Source organism: Gopherus evgoodei, chromosome 2 (genome assembly GCF_007399415.2).
Source record: "Gopherus evgoodei ecotype Sinaloan lineage chromosome 2, rGopEvg1_v1.p, whole genome shotgun sequence".
Taxonomy (NCBI): domain Eukaryota; kingdom Metazoa; phylum Chordata; order Testudines; family Testudinidae; genus Gopherus; species Gopherus evgoodei.
The window spans coordinates 125,143,369-125,160,575 of record NC_044323.1 but is presented as its reverse complement, the minus strand read 5'-3'; the positions used below and the strand labels follow the sequence as shown (position 1 = coordinate 125,160,575).

Genomic DNA, 17,207 nt, shown 5'->3' with positions numbered 1-17,207 from the left:
AGTAATGCCAACAATGTCATAGTTGTATTTATTTATTAGCACTTCCAGTTCTTCCTGCTTATTACCCATACTTCTTGCATTTGTATATAGGCATCTAAGATACTGGTTTGATCTTGCCTCCCAGCTTTGCCCTGACCCTCCTTCCTCTCTGCCATTATAGCCCGTGCTCCCTCCTGTTTCAAACCTATCTCCCAGGTCTTTAGCTCAGTCGTTTGAACATTGGCCTGCTAAACCCAGGGTTGTGAGTTCAATCCTTGAGGGAGGCACTTAGGGATCCAGGACACAAATCTGTCTGGGGATTGGTTCCCCTTTGAGCAGGGGGTTGGACTAGATGACCTCCTGAAGTCAGTTACATATCTGATATTCTACACTGGTACTCTGTATGGAGCTGAAGGAGCTGGACAAGAAGTTCTACATCTAATTGCTCTCAAGCGCCTGCTCTTCTCCCTTTGCCCATCTCCTGCTATGTTGTGAGGATTACCCAGTCAGAGGGGAAAAGCTGGTTGCAGAGCCCCCAGCTCCTACTTGCAGCAGCTCCAACCAATGAGCCAGCTGTTTTTCACATGGTGAACAGCCTGAGAAACGGGGCTTATCACTCAGTTCCTGTTGCAACTTCAGCTAAACTGCTAGCTCTGCTACACAATCGAAGTCAAAGGGCCAAAACAAGGGATCCAGAGTGGGATTCTGAGCAGAGAACCCTGGACAGTGCCCATTGCTCCTAAAAGGAGTTCAAGCAGCCAGTGGACACTGCCCAAAGAAACTCTGCCCAAGATGTGAAGTGACAATGGATCAAAAATAGGGCCAAACATTGCAGAACACTCCCAACCCCTCCATGAAGTTTCCTTCGCCTGCTTGATGGCCATATTGGACAGTGGCAGGAAATTGAGAACAAGAAGGTCTCAAGACTTTATGGAGTCATGGATGGTGTGTACATATACAAGAAGGTGAAGGAGAGAAAATTCAGCCAGAATCTCAGCAGAAGATTCTAGAAAAGCCAGAAGAGAAGCTGCAGCTTAACACACTCTTCAAAAGTGTGTGCCAGTGTAATGTCCAATGATTCTAACTTTCTCATTTTCCCCTTTCCTTGTTCTATTTCCCTTAATGTGAAATAATTAAAGGGAAAAACTGTAAGAAAACTTTGCTTCCTTACTTTTGAATCCATTAGGGTCTGTTACTACAAGTGTTTGATATGCAACCCTCTGTTCATTGACATTGTGATACAAGTCCTGTAACAATTATGCCACTATAACATTTGGGGGATCACCCAGGCTAACGGGGTTCTGTTACTACCTCCCTTCTAACATTGGATGTCTTAATGCTGAACTGCTGTGGTTCACCATTCTGACACCAGTAGCCAGCCTACAAGCATAACGGTCCCACCCTGGCATCCACCAGCATATTTACTTCTTGCAGGGTGACCTCAACAATCCCTTATGGTCCCCAGTCCGCCCCCGCCTCAAAAAAAAACCAACTGTCTCCAAGTTCTTAACTACCAGATACTCATACTTTTCCCCTTTGGTTTGTCATCCTCAAAGGTATGAAACCTGCCCTCAACTATCAGTTGACTTTGGTGCACACACACACTCCACACAGTTTGCACAACAGAGACCAGCTTGAGCTAAAAATAAACAAAAAGTTTATTTAATAGAAAAATCATAGAATTGAAGATGAAATAGTAAGGAAAAGCAAATACGTACAAGTTATACAGAAAATAAAAAAGGTGCAATCTCAGGCTTTACATATTACTTAAGTCCTGTTTCTAATACAAATTACCTATTGTTTCTGAACAGTTCCCCAATGTGCCCTCTGACTTAGGCCTTGGCTACACTTGGAGGTCTGCAGCGCTGGGAGTTACAGCTGTCTTCGTACAGCTGTGTAGGGGAAGCACTGGAGTGTGGCCACACCGACAGCTACCAGTGCTGCAGTGTGGCCACATTTGCAGCATCTGCAGCGCTGTTGAAAGTGGTGCATTATGGGCAGCTATCCCACAGAGCACCTCGTCCCATTTTGGCGCCATGGGTTGTGGGAAGGGGACGGAAGGGTGCGGGTCACTCTGCTTCCTGTCCCAACGCCTCGTGATGCATCACTTTACATCCCAGCAGTCCCTGTTTTTCCGTCCACGTTTGGAGCCATTGTGACTCTCCCAACGGTTTCTGTGCAGCACGATTTCTGTGGGAAATGGAGCCCAAACTGCTGAGGAGTATGCTGACGAGTCTGGCCAGCACATCACGTTTGGCAGTTGAGCTATTCCTTAAGCTCCAAAGTGAGGAGGAGTCCGACAATGATTGCGCGTCGCCTGACGCATACGACATGACATTGCTTGTGGCTTTCACGGAAATGCTCAGCACCATGGAACGCCGCTTTTGGGCTCGGGAAACAAGCACTGAATGGTGGGATCACATCGTCATGGAAGTCTGGGATGACGAGCAGTGGCTGCAAAACTTTCGGATGAGAAAAGCCACTTTCATGGGACTGTGTGCCGAGCTTGCCCCCACCCTGCGGCGCAAGGACATGAGATTGAGAGCTGCCCTGCCGGTGGAGAAGCGGGTGGCTATTGCAATCTGGAAGATGGCAACTCCCGACAGCTACCGATCAGTCGGGAACCAGTTTGGAGTGGGAAAGTCGACCGTTGGGAGTTGTTTTGATGCAAGTTTGCAGGGCCATTAATCGCATCCTGCTAAGAAGAACCGTGACTCTGGGGAACGTGCAGGACTTTGTGGATGGCTTTGCACAAATGGGTTTCCCCTAACTGTAGAGGGGCAATAGATGGGAAGCATATTCCTATTCTGGCACCACTCCACCTAGCGTCCGAGTATGTTAAGCGGAAGGGGTATTTCTCTATGGTTCTCCAGGCGCTTGTGGATCCATGGGCGTTTCATTGACATTAACACAGGCTGGCCTGGAAAGGTGCAGGATGCACACATCTTTCGGAACACTGGCCTGTTCAGGAAGCTGCAGGCAGGGCCTTTTTTCCCAGACCGGAAGATCACAGTAGGGGACACTGAAATGCCCATTGTGATCCTTTGAGACCCCGCTTACCCAATAATGCCTTGGCTCATGAAACTGTATACAGGGAAGCTTGACAGGAGCAAGGACCAGTTCAACTACAGGCTGAGCCGGTGTCGAATGACTGTGGAGTGTGCTTTTGGCTGTTTAAAAGGGCGCCGGCGATCTCTGTATGGGAAGCTAGACTTGGGGGAAAGTAGCATCCCTGTAGTTATATCTGCGTGCTGTACCCTCCATAATATTTGTGAAGGGAAGGGTGAAACATTCAGTCAGGCATGGACCTCTGAGGTTCAACGCCTGGAGGCTGAATTTCCACAGCCAGAGAGCAGGGCTACTAGAGAGGCCCAGCATAGGGCTTCAAGGATCAGGGATGCCTTGAGGGAGGAATTTGAGGCTGAAAACCAACAATAATGTTTGGTGCCTTGCACGGGAGTGAAGTGCAGTGGTTACAATATTAGCAGGAATCTGTTTTTCCTAAGGTGATTTGCAGTGCCTGTTTCTTTCCTGGGCTAAGGTATCTTTGACTTTCTGCAATAATAAAGACTGTTTTCAAAGCCAAGAATTAATTTATTGAAAAGAAAATTACTTTATTGACAGACACATAACATTTTGGGAACCTAAAAGGGCAGGGGGGTGCGGTGGGGAACCGTACAGTCACAGGTTTGAATATGTCCTATCTGGAGCGCTGTGCAATGGCTGCTGCACTTCAGAATGCCTATACTGCATGGTGGTTGAGTGCAGAGCGTAAGGGTCGTAGTTCTCAGGGCTGGTTGGTGAACGTACAGGTGTTGGAGGCAGTTGGTGGAAGTAAGAACCTGGATGCTGGGGAAAGGGGTCTGGAGCTGACACTGGGGCACAAGGGAAAGAGCTTTGGGACAGGGGGAAGGGAAGGGCAGGGCAGTAGTGCTCTGCCTGCATGGCTACAAGTGCCTGAATAGAGTCCGTTTGGCACGCCAGGATTCTTATCAGCTGCTTTGTGCTTTTCTTCCTGGCCGTTGCGTTTCTCTAGCAGATCCTGCTTTCCCTTTCCCTCCAGTCCTGCACTTTTCTATTCTCTCTGGCAGAGTGATCCATAACTGTTTGCAGCAACTCGTCTTTGCTTTTTCATGGCTTCTTCCGCAGGTTTCAGAGTCTTTGAGCTGCTGTTAACATGGGTAACTGAGAACTCAAGGTCGCTTGTGGAAAGGAAAAAAAAAAAAAGGCAACAGTTAACAGAGGCAGCATTGTTTATATCTCAGACGGTTAATCCCACACAGTGAAGGAGTTTACAGTCTTCACTTTAGCATAATTTTCCCATACCAAAGAGAGAGCACATAACCCACAGGAGCCCCAAAATGGTGAGTAAGGGGGACTAATTGCTTCAGGGCTGTGCTGGGGTTTCTGTGCATTGGGGAAAGCAAACAGCTGCAGGGGACACCTACACTGAACACTCTCCCAACATTTTCCACAGGAGTTAATCCTGGAAGGTATCTCGCTGCTGCGGGTCACCTGGGAAGAACAGGAGGGTCTTCTACAGCAATGCGGATTCCGCCCTGGCCCCTATGCAGCTTGCCTGTGTGCAGCAATGGTCTCCCCACCCCTCGCAGCACAGTGGCGTGGACGCGTTAGCCTGACTGGGACAAGGACCACAGTGGCTCCCCCTATAAACTTGCGCAAGCGCATTGCCCACACTCTGGCTGAAACTTTTGAAGAGATTACCGAGGCCGATTACTGCGACGTGGTACACCACATCAGTGGGCTATTCCACATCTAGGCATGCATGCATGCAGCCCTCACCCTCCCTCCTCTCCCGAAAAATTTCCATCCTGAAAATAAAAGCTGCTTACCGGGAACCTGCTCCTCTGTTTGTCCTCCACCAAGTACCAGCTGCTGTGACTGGCTACCTTCCTCCTGGCTTGAGAAGAGCTCCTGGCTACATGCCTCCTAGGACTCTGGGGTGTCTCCCCCCACCCCAGTACCCTCACTCTCGGTTTCCTCCTCCCCCTCCGCCTTCATCTCCCCCCCTGCTCTGAAGTGTCCATCGTGGTCCTCGGATTGGCGGTGGGATCACCCCCAAGTATCGCGTCCAGCTCTTTGTAAAAACAGCAGGTCTTGGGGGCAGCACCAGAGCGGCGATTTCCCTCACGGGCTTTGCAATAGGCACTCCGCAGCTCCTTCACTTTAATCCTGCACTGCACCGCGTCCCCGTCATGGCCCCTTTCCAGCATGGCCTTTGATATCTTCCCACAAGTATCGTAATTCCTATGGCTGGAGAGCAGCTGTGACTGCACAGCTTCCTCCCCCCAAACACTGAGGAGGTCCAGCAATTTGCCATTGCTCCATGCTGGGGCTCGTTTGGCGCGTGGAGGCATGGTCACCCAGAAAGATTCACTGATTGCTCAGCCAGGTGTGGAGTGCAAACAGGAAGGGGATTTTCCAAATTCCTGGGGCATTTAAAGGGTGGGTCACCAGAGGCCAGGGCAGTAGAGTTTGAACTGATGAGCAGAGTGGCTGAGCAGGCATTCTGGGATACCTCCAAATACCTCTGGAGGCAATAACAGCGCTTTTGGTGGCCACACTGGTGGAGCAGCGCTACATCAGCGGCGCTGCAGTTGTTATTCCCCAGGCAGAGATGGAGTACATGCAGCGCTGTAGCCAGGGAGATGCAAGGCACATACAGCGCTGCAAGTATGGACAGTGAGTAAGCTGCAGCGCTGTAAAGCCACCACCAACGCTGCAACTCTCCACTGTAGTCAAGGCCCTAGAGGGGGATCAGTAGTGCAATCCTGATATTTGACATGCAGGTATTGAACCCCTGCCAGTGTGGCCAAGCATGTACGGAGCGTGCAAGGTCACACTGTGAGGAGGATGCTGTTTTTCTCTATAAGATAGCATCCTCTGTGCAGCTACGGTACGCCATTCCCCTCCAGCACAGGAGGGGATCCAATACTCCATGGACAGCACCTAGCTTAGATGTTGGTGCTCAGTTTCTGGACAGCCTTCACATCAAATGCCCTTCCTTTTAACAGGGTTTGAAGGGCTTTTTTTCCTTTTCCTCACAGTATGGAAATTCATGGTTACAGAGAGCTGGGCAGGTTTCCCAGGCTGAGGGGTGCTTTTCAGTTTCAAGTTGTTCCAATATGTTTTCCAGTTAACTTTAATGGCTTAACACTGTCTCTTTCAGGCTGCCCAATGCTAGGTGCTTGGAGCCCGTTTTGTGTAAACACTTGGTCTGGAAAGTGCCCTCCCTGCCTGATTGCCTCACTATACTGCTTTGAGATGATACTGTAGTTTCACTATAGTTACAATTTTCTCCACATTTTATTTATTTATATACACACACACCTTGTATACATATCTCGTAATGACCATCAAAGTTTAGGGCATTATAAGTTTCACAAATAAACTTAACTCAACATATTTTAATACACAATTTTGTCTATAACCAATTGGTTCAACTGCTTATTTTTAAGGGTTGAGACCCCCTGTTTTCCCCCTGGGGTGTCTGGATCCTGACTGTCAAAGCCAGGGTCTCCTTCTCACTGCAAAACAGGCAAGAGTCAGAAGACTCCATGAACCATGTCAGCCCTGCACTTGTGCTCATGGCTCCATAGAGAGCCATAGGACTACAGTGGAGTACAGACTGGCCCTCTGCCCTCCGCTTGGTATGGAGTACAAACGCACAGAGCTGTTCCTAGAGCATGGTTCAGTGAAAAAACAGCTGGATGTCATTTTAGCTTGCTCAAGTGGTGCATCAGAGGCATTCAGTGGAGCGAATGAGGGGCTCCTAGGGCAACACCTAATGACAAGCTCTGGAGCACCAAAAGTGAGGGATGGGCGAGGAATGACCTAGTCAAGATAAGCAAATGAGGTAGGGGTCAAGGCTCTCCTCACCTCCTGGAACATGATAGGGTACAGAAGGGACAGGTAACCCAATGCACTGGCCAAGTGCCACAAGGTTCACCCAGTCCCTCCAACCATAGTCCTAGTCTCCGATTCTGGTGATGCCAGCCAGAACCATCTTTCAGTGCACCAAAAGGGACTCTACTACCTGCACGCCAAAGTGCGTGTTTTGTAATGGGGGTCTGCGAGGAGATCTTCCCTGTCAGTGGCCACTACAGACCTAGTCACTGAAAATAGTTTCCAGGTTCTGAGAAAAGACTAGCAACTCTGAAGTCTCAAGAGAGACCTCTTGGGGGCAGATTAAAGAGCTGGGAGTGACACTGGAGCCCGCTGAGGAAGGCATGTGCCATAAAAGAATCTCTGAAGGGCCTAAAAGCAGAAAGTGTGGACCTGGCTCCAGCTCTAGATCACGGCCTGCCGAGCCTCCCCTACAGGGAGGCTCAAGACATCCACAGATCTCCAGTGGTTCCCCAGACAGAACTCCAGGATCTTACTCTGGAGTTGGCTAGAGTCCACGGGGCAGGTTCTCAGTGTTGAACTGGTATCAGTGCATGGACAAGACGAGCTGGTTGATAACCAGCACCCTTCAACAAAGGGAAAGGTACTGGAGTAGCCCCATCCAATTCTGCAGTCAGACAGTTTTCCACAATGGGAAGGGGTCAGTGGCAGAAAAGCGACCACCAAGAGAGCAGCAGAGGAAATGGAGGAAGGGCTCAGTGATATTGGCATACACTTGGTCACATAGAAGGCAGCCTGAATACACTTCTTGACTGAAGTTGTCAGGCTCAGTCAGGATACAGTTGAGCTTGACCAAAGATCCTCAGAAGTATACATCACCTGGAGGAATCTGAACACCAGCAGAAAGTCCATGAGATACCCTGATCCCCCATGTCAAACACCCTCTTCTGACCAAAGGAGAGGTGGGCAAGTGACAGACCATCCCTACACACCACATGAAGGTGGTCCTGGTCTAGATAGAGATTACTGAAGATGATCTGTCCCAGAACAGCGTAGGTCTGCTTGGAGTGGACCTTGTCCACCCATATGGACGTCAGCCATAGCGAGACAGCCTTCAATGTGATCTTGCAATCTGTGCTGAGTAGCAATATCAAACGCTAAATCATCAGGTCATCAAGGTCCCCCTTCTTTGGCAGCAGGGTGAACAGGACAGGTCCAAGACAAAATATCCCAGTACATGTGGCAGAATTCCACCCTTAACCTACCAATACCCAGAGATTTATTGGTGGGCACAGACAAAGGGTTTCCAAAACTTGGCCAGAATGAGAAAAAGCTCCAGCCAGTCCCTGTCACCTACATTGACCACAGGGATTTTAACCCACAGGACTCTGTAAGCATCAGCATCAGTCAGATGTGGGGAGAAGTAGTTAGCATGGAAAGTGCTCGACTTTTCATGCATCACTACTTGTCGACCCCTGTCATGAGATGAGATTTTTGGCACTGCTCTTCCTCTCCAGGGTATAGAAAAAGTGGTATCAGAATCCATCTCCTGAAAGAGGTGGATTCGCAACTGAACAAAAGTACCTTTGGCCCATGGTAATTTAGAGCCCAGAGCCCACCCCGCTTCTCTCAAAACACTCTGTAGATGGATGGATCTTCAGGGAAAATAACCAGGTGGCCCTTTAGCGCCAAAACCTCCCGTTCTAAATGCTCTAGCACAAAACCCTCCTCCAATTGGCTCCCTGGGTGTAGTCATGGCAGAAGAGCCAGGCACCTATCTTCCTCCCATCCCACCACCTCTGCATCTAGGGAAAGACATGCTTCTGGCCCCACAAGACCAGCCAGAATTCCCAGAAGGATGCCATGAAAACCATGGCTTCCAGCATGCTGTTGTTGAAATGCCAGTTGGCTGGTCCTGGGTGCTCAGGAGTTAAAGAGACTATCACAACCACCAGGTGGTGGTCCAAGAAGAGGGCCTTGCTGATGCTGGAGAAGTGGGCCCACAAGATGTTAAAACAGGAGACGTAGAAGTGATCCTGCTGCAAATGGCATGATAGAGTCTCCTCCACCCAGTGAAATTGGTAGAGTTGTCTGGGTGGGTGGATCAGAAAGTAATGGTCAATGATCTTCATGAGAATATCCACAGTGGTTTGGCACTTCTATCTCCCAACATGGTCAAGCATGTTCAAGATGGAGTTCGAAGCAACGAAGTCCTGTAGCACCTTACAGACTCACAGACATATTGGAGCATAAGCTTTCGTGAGTGAGATTCTGTCGCTTTTTACAGATCCAGACTAACATGGCTACCCCTCTGATATTTGACAGGATGGAGTTAAATTTCCCACCTAGGACCAGACACTTGCAAGAATCAAGATGCCGAGGAAGGTGGATGCCTGCAGATAAAACCACATCCGGTTCAGGCCCAGTACCAGAGTAAATGAGGTTGAGCCCCTCCCACTCAGGCACAGAGATGCAGCAGGTAACCTAGCACATCAGCAACCCGCAGCTGTCTAGGGACAACAAGGTTGTCAGGCCACCTGAAAACTCAATGAGTGGCTAAAGTACATCCTGTCCCCTCATCTCCAGCCACCATCTGGCTTCAGTAGCTGGACTGGCATCAATCTCCTGAGGAATGTCATAGCATCACATGGTACCCCCGACTCAAAGGTCTCAAATAACTGGCACCTGCAAAGACTCAGGGTATGCCATCAAATGGCCATTTTTTGTTAATGACAGGGGCAGAAACAAACAGATCTGCATTTTAGCAAACAGCAGCATGGAACCTCTTTCACCATCAGACCCCTTGACTTCAACTTCACAGCAGGAATTACCTTTACCTAGCGATAACCCTCAGGAAAATACATTTTAAAGGGTGACTGAACTAAAAAGAGCAATAGGCAAAACTCCCCAAGGTATCTCTCCCTGTCCATGTCTCTCCTTCTCACCTAGGATGACAAAATAAACAGCTGTTGGACTTTGGGAGCTGACCTTCCCCTGAGAATTTGGTCAGCAGTGTTACTGAGAAAACAGGGTAAGACTTCACCTTCAACCAAGTCTACTTTGTTAAGTTAGTACTAGGAAGTGTTATCTTTATTTCTCTTGTAGCCATTTCTGAATTTAATGCCTTATACTTGTACTAACTCAAAATCTAACTTCTTATAGTTAAAGAATAAAACAATTTTATTTAATTAAAAATAACCCAGTGTTGTGAGTTGTCTGGGAACTTCATTTAAAAGTAGCAGACTGTTGTATATTGACTCCTTAGAGTTGCAACAGACTAAGGTTCCAGGAGAGAGTTGGACAGTGCAGAATACACATTTTGGGGGGAAATCTGTGACTGGGTTGGCGTCATCCCACAAGTGGAAACCAAGGCTGGTGGAAGCAAGAGTGTGACTGATGTGTGGCTGGCAAGTTGCAGCTCTACAGAGACACTCAGAGTGTTACCTATAAGGTTGGGAGCTACAGCAGCAAAGAATTGTGAGGCGCTTCAGTTTGCGGAGCAAGGGTGATATAGCCCCTTATTGGTCTGGACTGCACCCTGGAGTTCCATAAAGAGGAAAGGTCAGGAATGAGATTGAGGTCCACAGTGGCCATACTGCTGAGGGCAGCACCATCAATCACAGGAATCAGAGGGACAGAGTCAGGGTGCTCCTTCACAGCCCCAGGCGTGGGCACCACAATGGACTCAGTCCCTGTAGCTTTGGTAACAGGTGTTATGGTTACTGGGTTAGGACCCATGAGCCCCGGCAGCACCTCCAGAGCTGGTGGAAAGGACAGAAGGATGGAGGGGGAGCCGCAGCTGACAGCAGAGCAGTAGTAGCAACCACTGCAGCAGAAGGAGCCTTCTGGGCGGGCTCTTCCCTTTTATTGTGTCATGGTCCTTCTTGCTGACTGAGGGGGCTCCATAGGTGGTCACAGGTTTTGGCAGCGGAGTCCCTGTCTTTGTTTTCTCCAGCCTTCCTGGTGGAGATGACGACGACACTGGAAAACGTGCTGGTCGTAGACCTGGGGGTAGATGGCGGAGAGAGCCAAAGTGGAGTGATGATAGTGGCCAGGGATTCTTTCGCAGCACCTCCCTTCCCTCCACAGACAAAGCTGCTGGAGCAGACGCCTCACCTATGGCTGTTTCCAGGTCCGCCATCAAGTTCATGTGAGGGGGAACAGCCACCAGAGGAGGAGAGGGGAAGAAGCTAACCACTCCTCCCCACTAGCCTGCGTATGCGTAAAGAAGGCACAAATGCAAAGTTAATCAGACAAATGATAGGGAATAGAGCAAACAATATGTGGGGAAATATGATCGACTCAAGCTGCACTCGGAGAGAGGGAGCATATATAAGCAGATAAATGCAGTGGATTGGTGTGACGCTCTGTACCTCAGGGGAACACCCAGCACCCACACGTTCATCCTTATAAAATGATTGTGTGGTATCCAATGCAAGTTTGTCACGTTGGGTATCTTTGAAAGGATCATGATGCACTGAGCAAGGCTGTTACAGTGATGTTATATTAAGGTTATAATTTCATGTATATAGTTATGAGTCAAAATATATCCTCATGGCTTAAAGCACGCTCACACAAAAACTCTCCCAGAACAGAAAGGCAGTTCACACCTAGTCAGGACAAACCCAGCCCAGCCTCACATGAACCATGGACACTGGCTTAGGCAACAATAAAATAATCTGTTAGATCCTCAAGGGAGTCACTCCCTCCCTTTGGGCAGTTTGAGACTGCGATGGGGTAATGCTCACCTGACTCTGAAGGGGGATGAGGGCAAAGCCAGGAGGAAAGAAAGCACATGATAAAAGGAGAGACATTTTGCCATACTCTCTCTCTTTTGCCTACATCTAGAGACACTACCACCATCACCAATCGATGGAAGTGCTGATCAAAGGAGAGAGCCTGATTGAAAAGTAACCACTCAGCCGGAGGTGAGAAGAATCTAAGTTTGTAAGGACACTGAAAGTGTTAAGATCAGCTTAGAATGCGTTTTACTTTTATTTCATTTGACCAAATCTGACTTGTTACGCTTTGACTTATAATAATTTAAAATCTATCTTCATAGTTAATAATTTTGTTTGTTCATTCTAACTGAAGCAGTGTGTTTGATTTGAAGTGTGTCAGAGACTCCATTTGAGATAAGCCTAGTACATATCAATTTTTTTTGTTAAATTGACAAACTTATATAAGCTTGCAGCGTCCAGTGGGCATTACTGGACACTGCAAGATGGAGGTTCCTAGGGCTGTGTCTGGGACCGGAGATATTGGCTAGTGTCATTTGCTTGCAAGTAGCTAGGAGCAGCTTATATGCCACAGGCTATGTGTGAACAGTCCAGGAGTGGGGGTTCTCACAGCAGAGCAGGGTAAGGCTGGCTCCCAGAGTCAAGGATTGGAGGGACCTAGCAGATCACTGGTCCAGACAACACCAGAGGGGAACATCACAATGGGGAAGGGAGAAACAAGCACAGGCATGCACAAATACACATGACAAGTGGGCTAGGAATGGCAGTCAGCAAAAAAAAAAGAGAGAGAGAAAAATCACAAGAGGCACCACACAAGATGGGCAGGAGCAGCAAACCACAAGGGTGTGTGGGAGGACCCATATGAGATGGGCACATGGGAGCACTGAACCACAAAGAGACAGGGGACCCATGGAAGCTGCAAACTGCAAAGGTGGGGGGACCCACATGAGACAGATGGGCAGGAGCAGAGAGCTGCAAAGGAGACAGATCTGCCTGAGATAGACAGGTGAGAGCAGCAAATCACAAGGTTGGGAGGGTGGACCAATACAAAATGGGTGAGAACAGTGAAATACAAAGTGGGGGGCATGGGCTGGTGGTCAGGCAGCCCAGTGCAGACTGAGGGAAGAAAGGGGTGGAAAGTTCACGGGGGAGCACATGTATCCACATGCATTTTGCAAGGAAGCAGGAAGTTATGCTGCTATAGCCCCAGGCAGCTGGAGGCAGGCAGTCAGTTAGCAGAAACAGTTGAGGAGTGGATGGGGTGGAGAGAGCGTTCCACACCACTTCCTCTCCCTCCCAGCAACAGCTAAGCAGAAGCCATGCAACAACACCATCAGTCTCCTCCTCTAGCACCAGCAGGAACAGGACATCCCACCCACAGAGCCATAAGAAGGTAGAGAATGAGGCCAGACAGAAAGTGTAAGAAAGAAAAGGTTGGTTAAAAGATCTGAATCCACCCTAAATTGAAATCTGTCCTTGTCAGTGCCTCACAGTTTCTATGTAATACTGAGAAAGCAACTTAAACCAAAAACTTTTCCATAGGTGGCATCATCTGATGATTATTTAATTTGGGACATATTGGGGCCTCATTTGCAGAAGGACTGAGCCTCATATCTACCACTTAAGTACCTATGAGCTGTATTTTAGACCATATAAAAAGCTATTAAAAAAACCTAAATACTATCAAAAAAATCAAGCTCAAGGCATGTCAGCTTGCGCATCCAAAATCAGTGAACACTATGATCTTGGCAAAGACTCTTATCTTTAAATTAGGAAAAACACCTAGAGCTCCTTGAAACTTTTTTGTCAGAATGCTTTTCTGCCAGAAAATGTCGTTTTGTCAAAACCAAAATTTTCTTTGAGAAAAATTTCAGTTTTCCATTGAGAAAATAGAAACGATGGCTCCATGGCTGCCTGCCTGAATTGCTGCTGTTAATTTCACTTTCTTCCAGTGAAACTGACAAAAGATTTCCAGGAGGGCTAGCTCTGGGAGAAAGAGAGAGGGGCAGAACACCAGGGCATTTGGCCTTGTCTCTCCACCTCCTCTCCAACTTTGGGGGAGAGAGAGGAAAAGAAATCAGATGGTCTGCCTCTTTCCCCAGGCCTAAGGAGGAGGTGGGGAGTCAAAGTGCTGAAGTGCTTTGCCTCTTCAGCAGCCCAGTGGAAGGCTCTTGTCAATTTAACAAGTGAAAGTGGCAACAGCCTGGGGGCAGAAGAGGCAGCCAGAAAATTCTGGTTCCACTTGCCCTAATCAAAATTTTGCTTTAAATCCCATTCCATAAAAATAGTTCACATTTTCAGCAGTATTTAAATGCATTTAAAAAAAATGCAACATTTTTCACAGAAAGTGATTCCCTTTGTCAGCCAGCTTTAAAAATAATAGCTTACCTGACAGGGATATTGTGAAGATTAGTTTACTAATGTTTGTGAAAACTTAGATATTAGTAACGAATGCTTTAGGAAGAAAAGGCCATGAGGAAATTTAGTGCAGAGTCTGAATGGCAGACCATTAATAAAACCTGGAGCCACACACTGAATGACAGGGATAAAAAGAAATAATGAATAGCTAGTCATTCAGTGAGCACCATCAGTCTTATGAACTGAATGAGACTGGGGTCCAGTGGAAAAGACAGTAAGCAGTCATGTTATTGAAAGCTGTATGCTCACAAGGGCACTGAATTAAAGTTGCATAGGTAGATTACCTTAGTTCTGGCATTTACTTACTTCTGAATTCTTGATTTCCCATTTGAAAAACATTATAATACTTGCACCCAGTAGGAATATATAATTTCTTAGGAAATTAAGAATATCTCCTTTTAAAATTCTACTAGCAGCAATCAAACAAGTTCATTACTTCCAATGATGATATTCGTTACTATGTGGTTACAACAACAAAACAAAATAATTATTTTCATGATCTATTAACTTCCATGTCATAATGACCCATCTGCTGCATGGATGATGGCTCACTCCTTTTTAGAGAAATGCATTACTCAAACACCATATCCTTAAATTAAAAAAAGGCTTAACCAAGAAGGAACTTGCAAACATTCAAATGTCACCGTAATCTACAGCTTATGAAAGGCAATTCCCCCAACTGTCCTCAAATCATACAATCACCCCCACCCCCAATCTAGAAAAAGGTCACTTTTAATTTGGAAACATTTGTTTCTTGTCATTGTTTTCTTGTCTTGGGATGTATTTTGCATGCAAAAGAATACATCCCATTACCCATGCACTCAGGAAATTTATGAGCAGTGTGGTAGGCATTAATGTAGCTAGCCCCTCACAAATATGAAAACCAAACAATGAAGAAACGTATTTATTTCACTGCGTTAAAACTTGCACCTCGAAGTCACTGCTGACAAATGTTGTATAAAAAAATTCTTATTTGCACACAACTCCTGTGAATATAAACGTGCACACAAACAAGACTTTTTTTTGCCTGTTAAAAGATTTGTTGAATTATGTTCGTTTTCAAATTTCCCCCCCTAGTCTATTTATCAAGCAGTTCACGTAAGCTAGAGCTTTCGAGCAAGTCTTTCCTCTGTGGCTCGCACTGGGGCCAGCGCAGAGGATTTGCCAAGTGCCCCGGGCCGGCAAGGGCCTGGCGAGCCAGGCGGGGTCCCGCGGGGAAGGCGGCAACACTTTGGGCGGGCAGCGCTGTAGCGGCTCAGCCGGGCCACGCGCCCTGTGACCCTAGCGGGGCCCCGCCAGGCAGCAGCGGGGATCCCCGCCCGGCGCGGCCAGAGGGGCACAACCACGCCGGCGCGGGGCGGGGGGGCGCGGGCACCCACCTTGCCTTTCTGCAGGGCGCTGAGGCGCAGCTGGTGCACGAAGGGGCTCCGCGGCGGCGGCGGGGGCGGGCCGCGCTCTCGCCCACCCGCCGCGTAGCATCCCCGGCCGCGGCTGCTCAGCCTCATCGCAGGGTCGGGCGCGCACAGCGGCCGGGCTGGTCCTGGCGGGGGCGCGGCGCGGCGGGGGGCGCGGAGCGCGATGCTGCGCAGCCCGGATCCCACCGGCGGCGACGGCAGCAAGAGGATGTACGTCCCGGATCGGACCAACGCCGCGGCTAGCCTGCCCCGCCCTCCCGGGGACCCGCGCATGCGCCTGGACGCCGAGGCGGCGGCCGCTGAGCTCGTCTCTAGGTAGGGGAGGCAGCTCGCGAGACCCCCCGCATCACCCGGACCCAGCCCGCATCACACAGCCCCCCCTCCCCCGCATCACCCGGACCCAGCCCGCATCACACAGCCCCCCCCTCCCCCGCATCACCCGGACCCAGCCCGCATCAGCCCCCCCCATCACCCGGACCCAGCCCGCATCACACAGCCCCCCCCTCCCCCGCATCACCCGGACCCAGCCCGCATCAGCCCCCCCCATCACCCGGACCCAGCCCGCATCACACAGCCTCCCCCTCCCCCGCATCACCCGGACCCAGCCCGCATCACACAGCCCCCCCGAACTCCTAGACCCAGCCTGCAACAGCCCCCACCCCCCGGCAACACCGGACCCAGCCCGCATCAGAACCTACCCCCGCAACTCCCGACCCGGACCCAGCCCGCATCACACACACCCCCGCAACATCCGGACCCGGCCGTATCAACCCCCACTCCGCGCAACTCCTAGACGCAGCCCACATCAACCGCCCTCCCCCCATCCCGAACACCTGGACCCAGCCAGCATCAGTTCCCCTCCCTGCAGCAGCTCCTTCTCACCCCCCTGTAACACACGGACCTAGCCCCACCCACCCCAGCTTCCCCCCAGAAGAGCCCCCCAACCTGCTCCCAGAAGAAAAAAAAAACACAACCCCATTGGAACCGACTCCTGGGAAACAAAACCCAAACCCACCCCTGGAACTGCCCTCCATGCCCCCAAAACAAAACCCTAACCCCCAGTAGAAGACAGCCTCCCCAACCCCCTCAGAACAAAAAACTCTAGCCACCCCCCAAGTAGCAGCCAATAGGAAGCCTTGCTTTGCCACAGCTGGCAGGGCTCTGTTCACAATGATACATGTGCTGCATCATGACTTGTGCTGACTGGCAAAGGTGTTTTTGATCAAGCTGTGCATGCATCTCATTGTCTGCTGATTTGAAAGGCCAACAGGTTGCAGCAAAGGGACAGGGAAGCAGCCAAGTAAAATCATCCAAATTTCATAAGAACGTACCTTGTAGCCCAGAAAGTCAGTTATTGCAGATTCAATTGTTGCTATAGCCTTTCGATGTGGCCCAATCTGCAAAAAATCACCACAGTAATGCTGCCAACTGGGGTCAGTGGGATTTGACATCCCCAGCTTGGTGACTCAAATGCCTTCTGAGCTGTTTCTAAACTTTTAGCTCTACAGGTCAGATTGGGAAAAAAGTGGCAGACTTCTCTCAATCACCATCCTCTGATAGCACTAAAATGAGACACCATTCACAGGGGTTCTCAACCTTTTTCTCTCTGAGGCTCTGCTAACATGCTATAAAAACTCCAGGGGCTGGAGAGGGGGCGGGGCAGGGGCCTTGGTCATAGGCATAGTTTGACTTCTATTGGGATGGGAGCAGGGGCCAGCAGTCCAGGGAGTGTCACCTCCACCCCCGACTCATGTCAGCAGCTTAGGGCACAGGGATGAGGTAATTAGGG

General features: G+C 49.4%; 1 protein-coding gene across 3 annotated transcripts in view; it reads right to left on the bottom strand.

Annotated features, from left to right (window-relative positions):
- The window catches only part of LPCAT1 (lysophosphatidylcholine acyltransferase 1), a 200,921-nt gene extending 183,980 nt beyond the window's left edge, over positions 1-16,941 (bottom strand). Inside the window, exon 1 of one of the 3 annotated variants that reach the window (XM_030551642.1) lies at positions 16,750-16,941. In XM_030551642.1, coding sequence (XP_030407502.1) covers positions 16,750-16,869 — 120 coding nt within the window. In that variant the 5' untranslated portion in view covers positions 16,870-16,941. Of the gene's footprint in view, positions 1-15,382; positions 15,509-16,749 lie in introns of those variants that run through there. The other 2 variants (XM_030551641.1, XM_030551643.1) reach the window with 2 other exon arrangements.
- Positions 16,942-17,207: the final 266 nt, after the last annotated feature.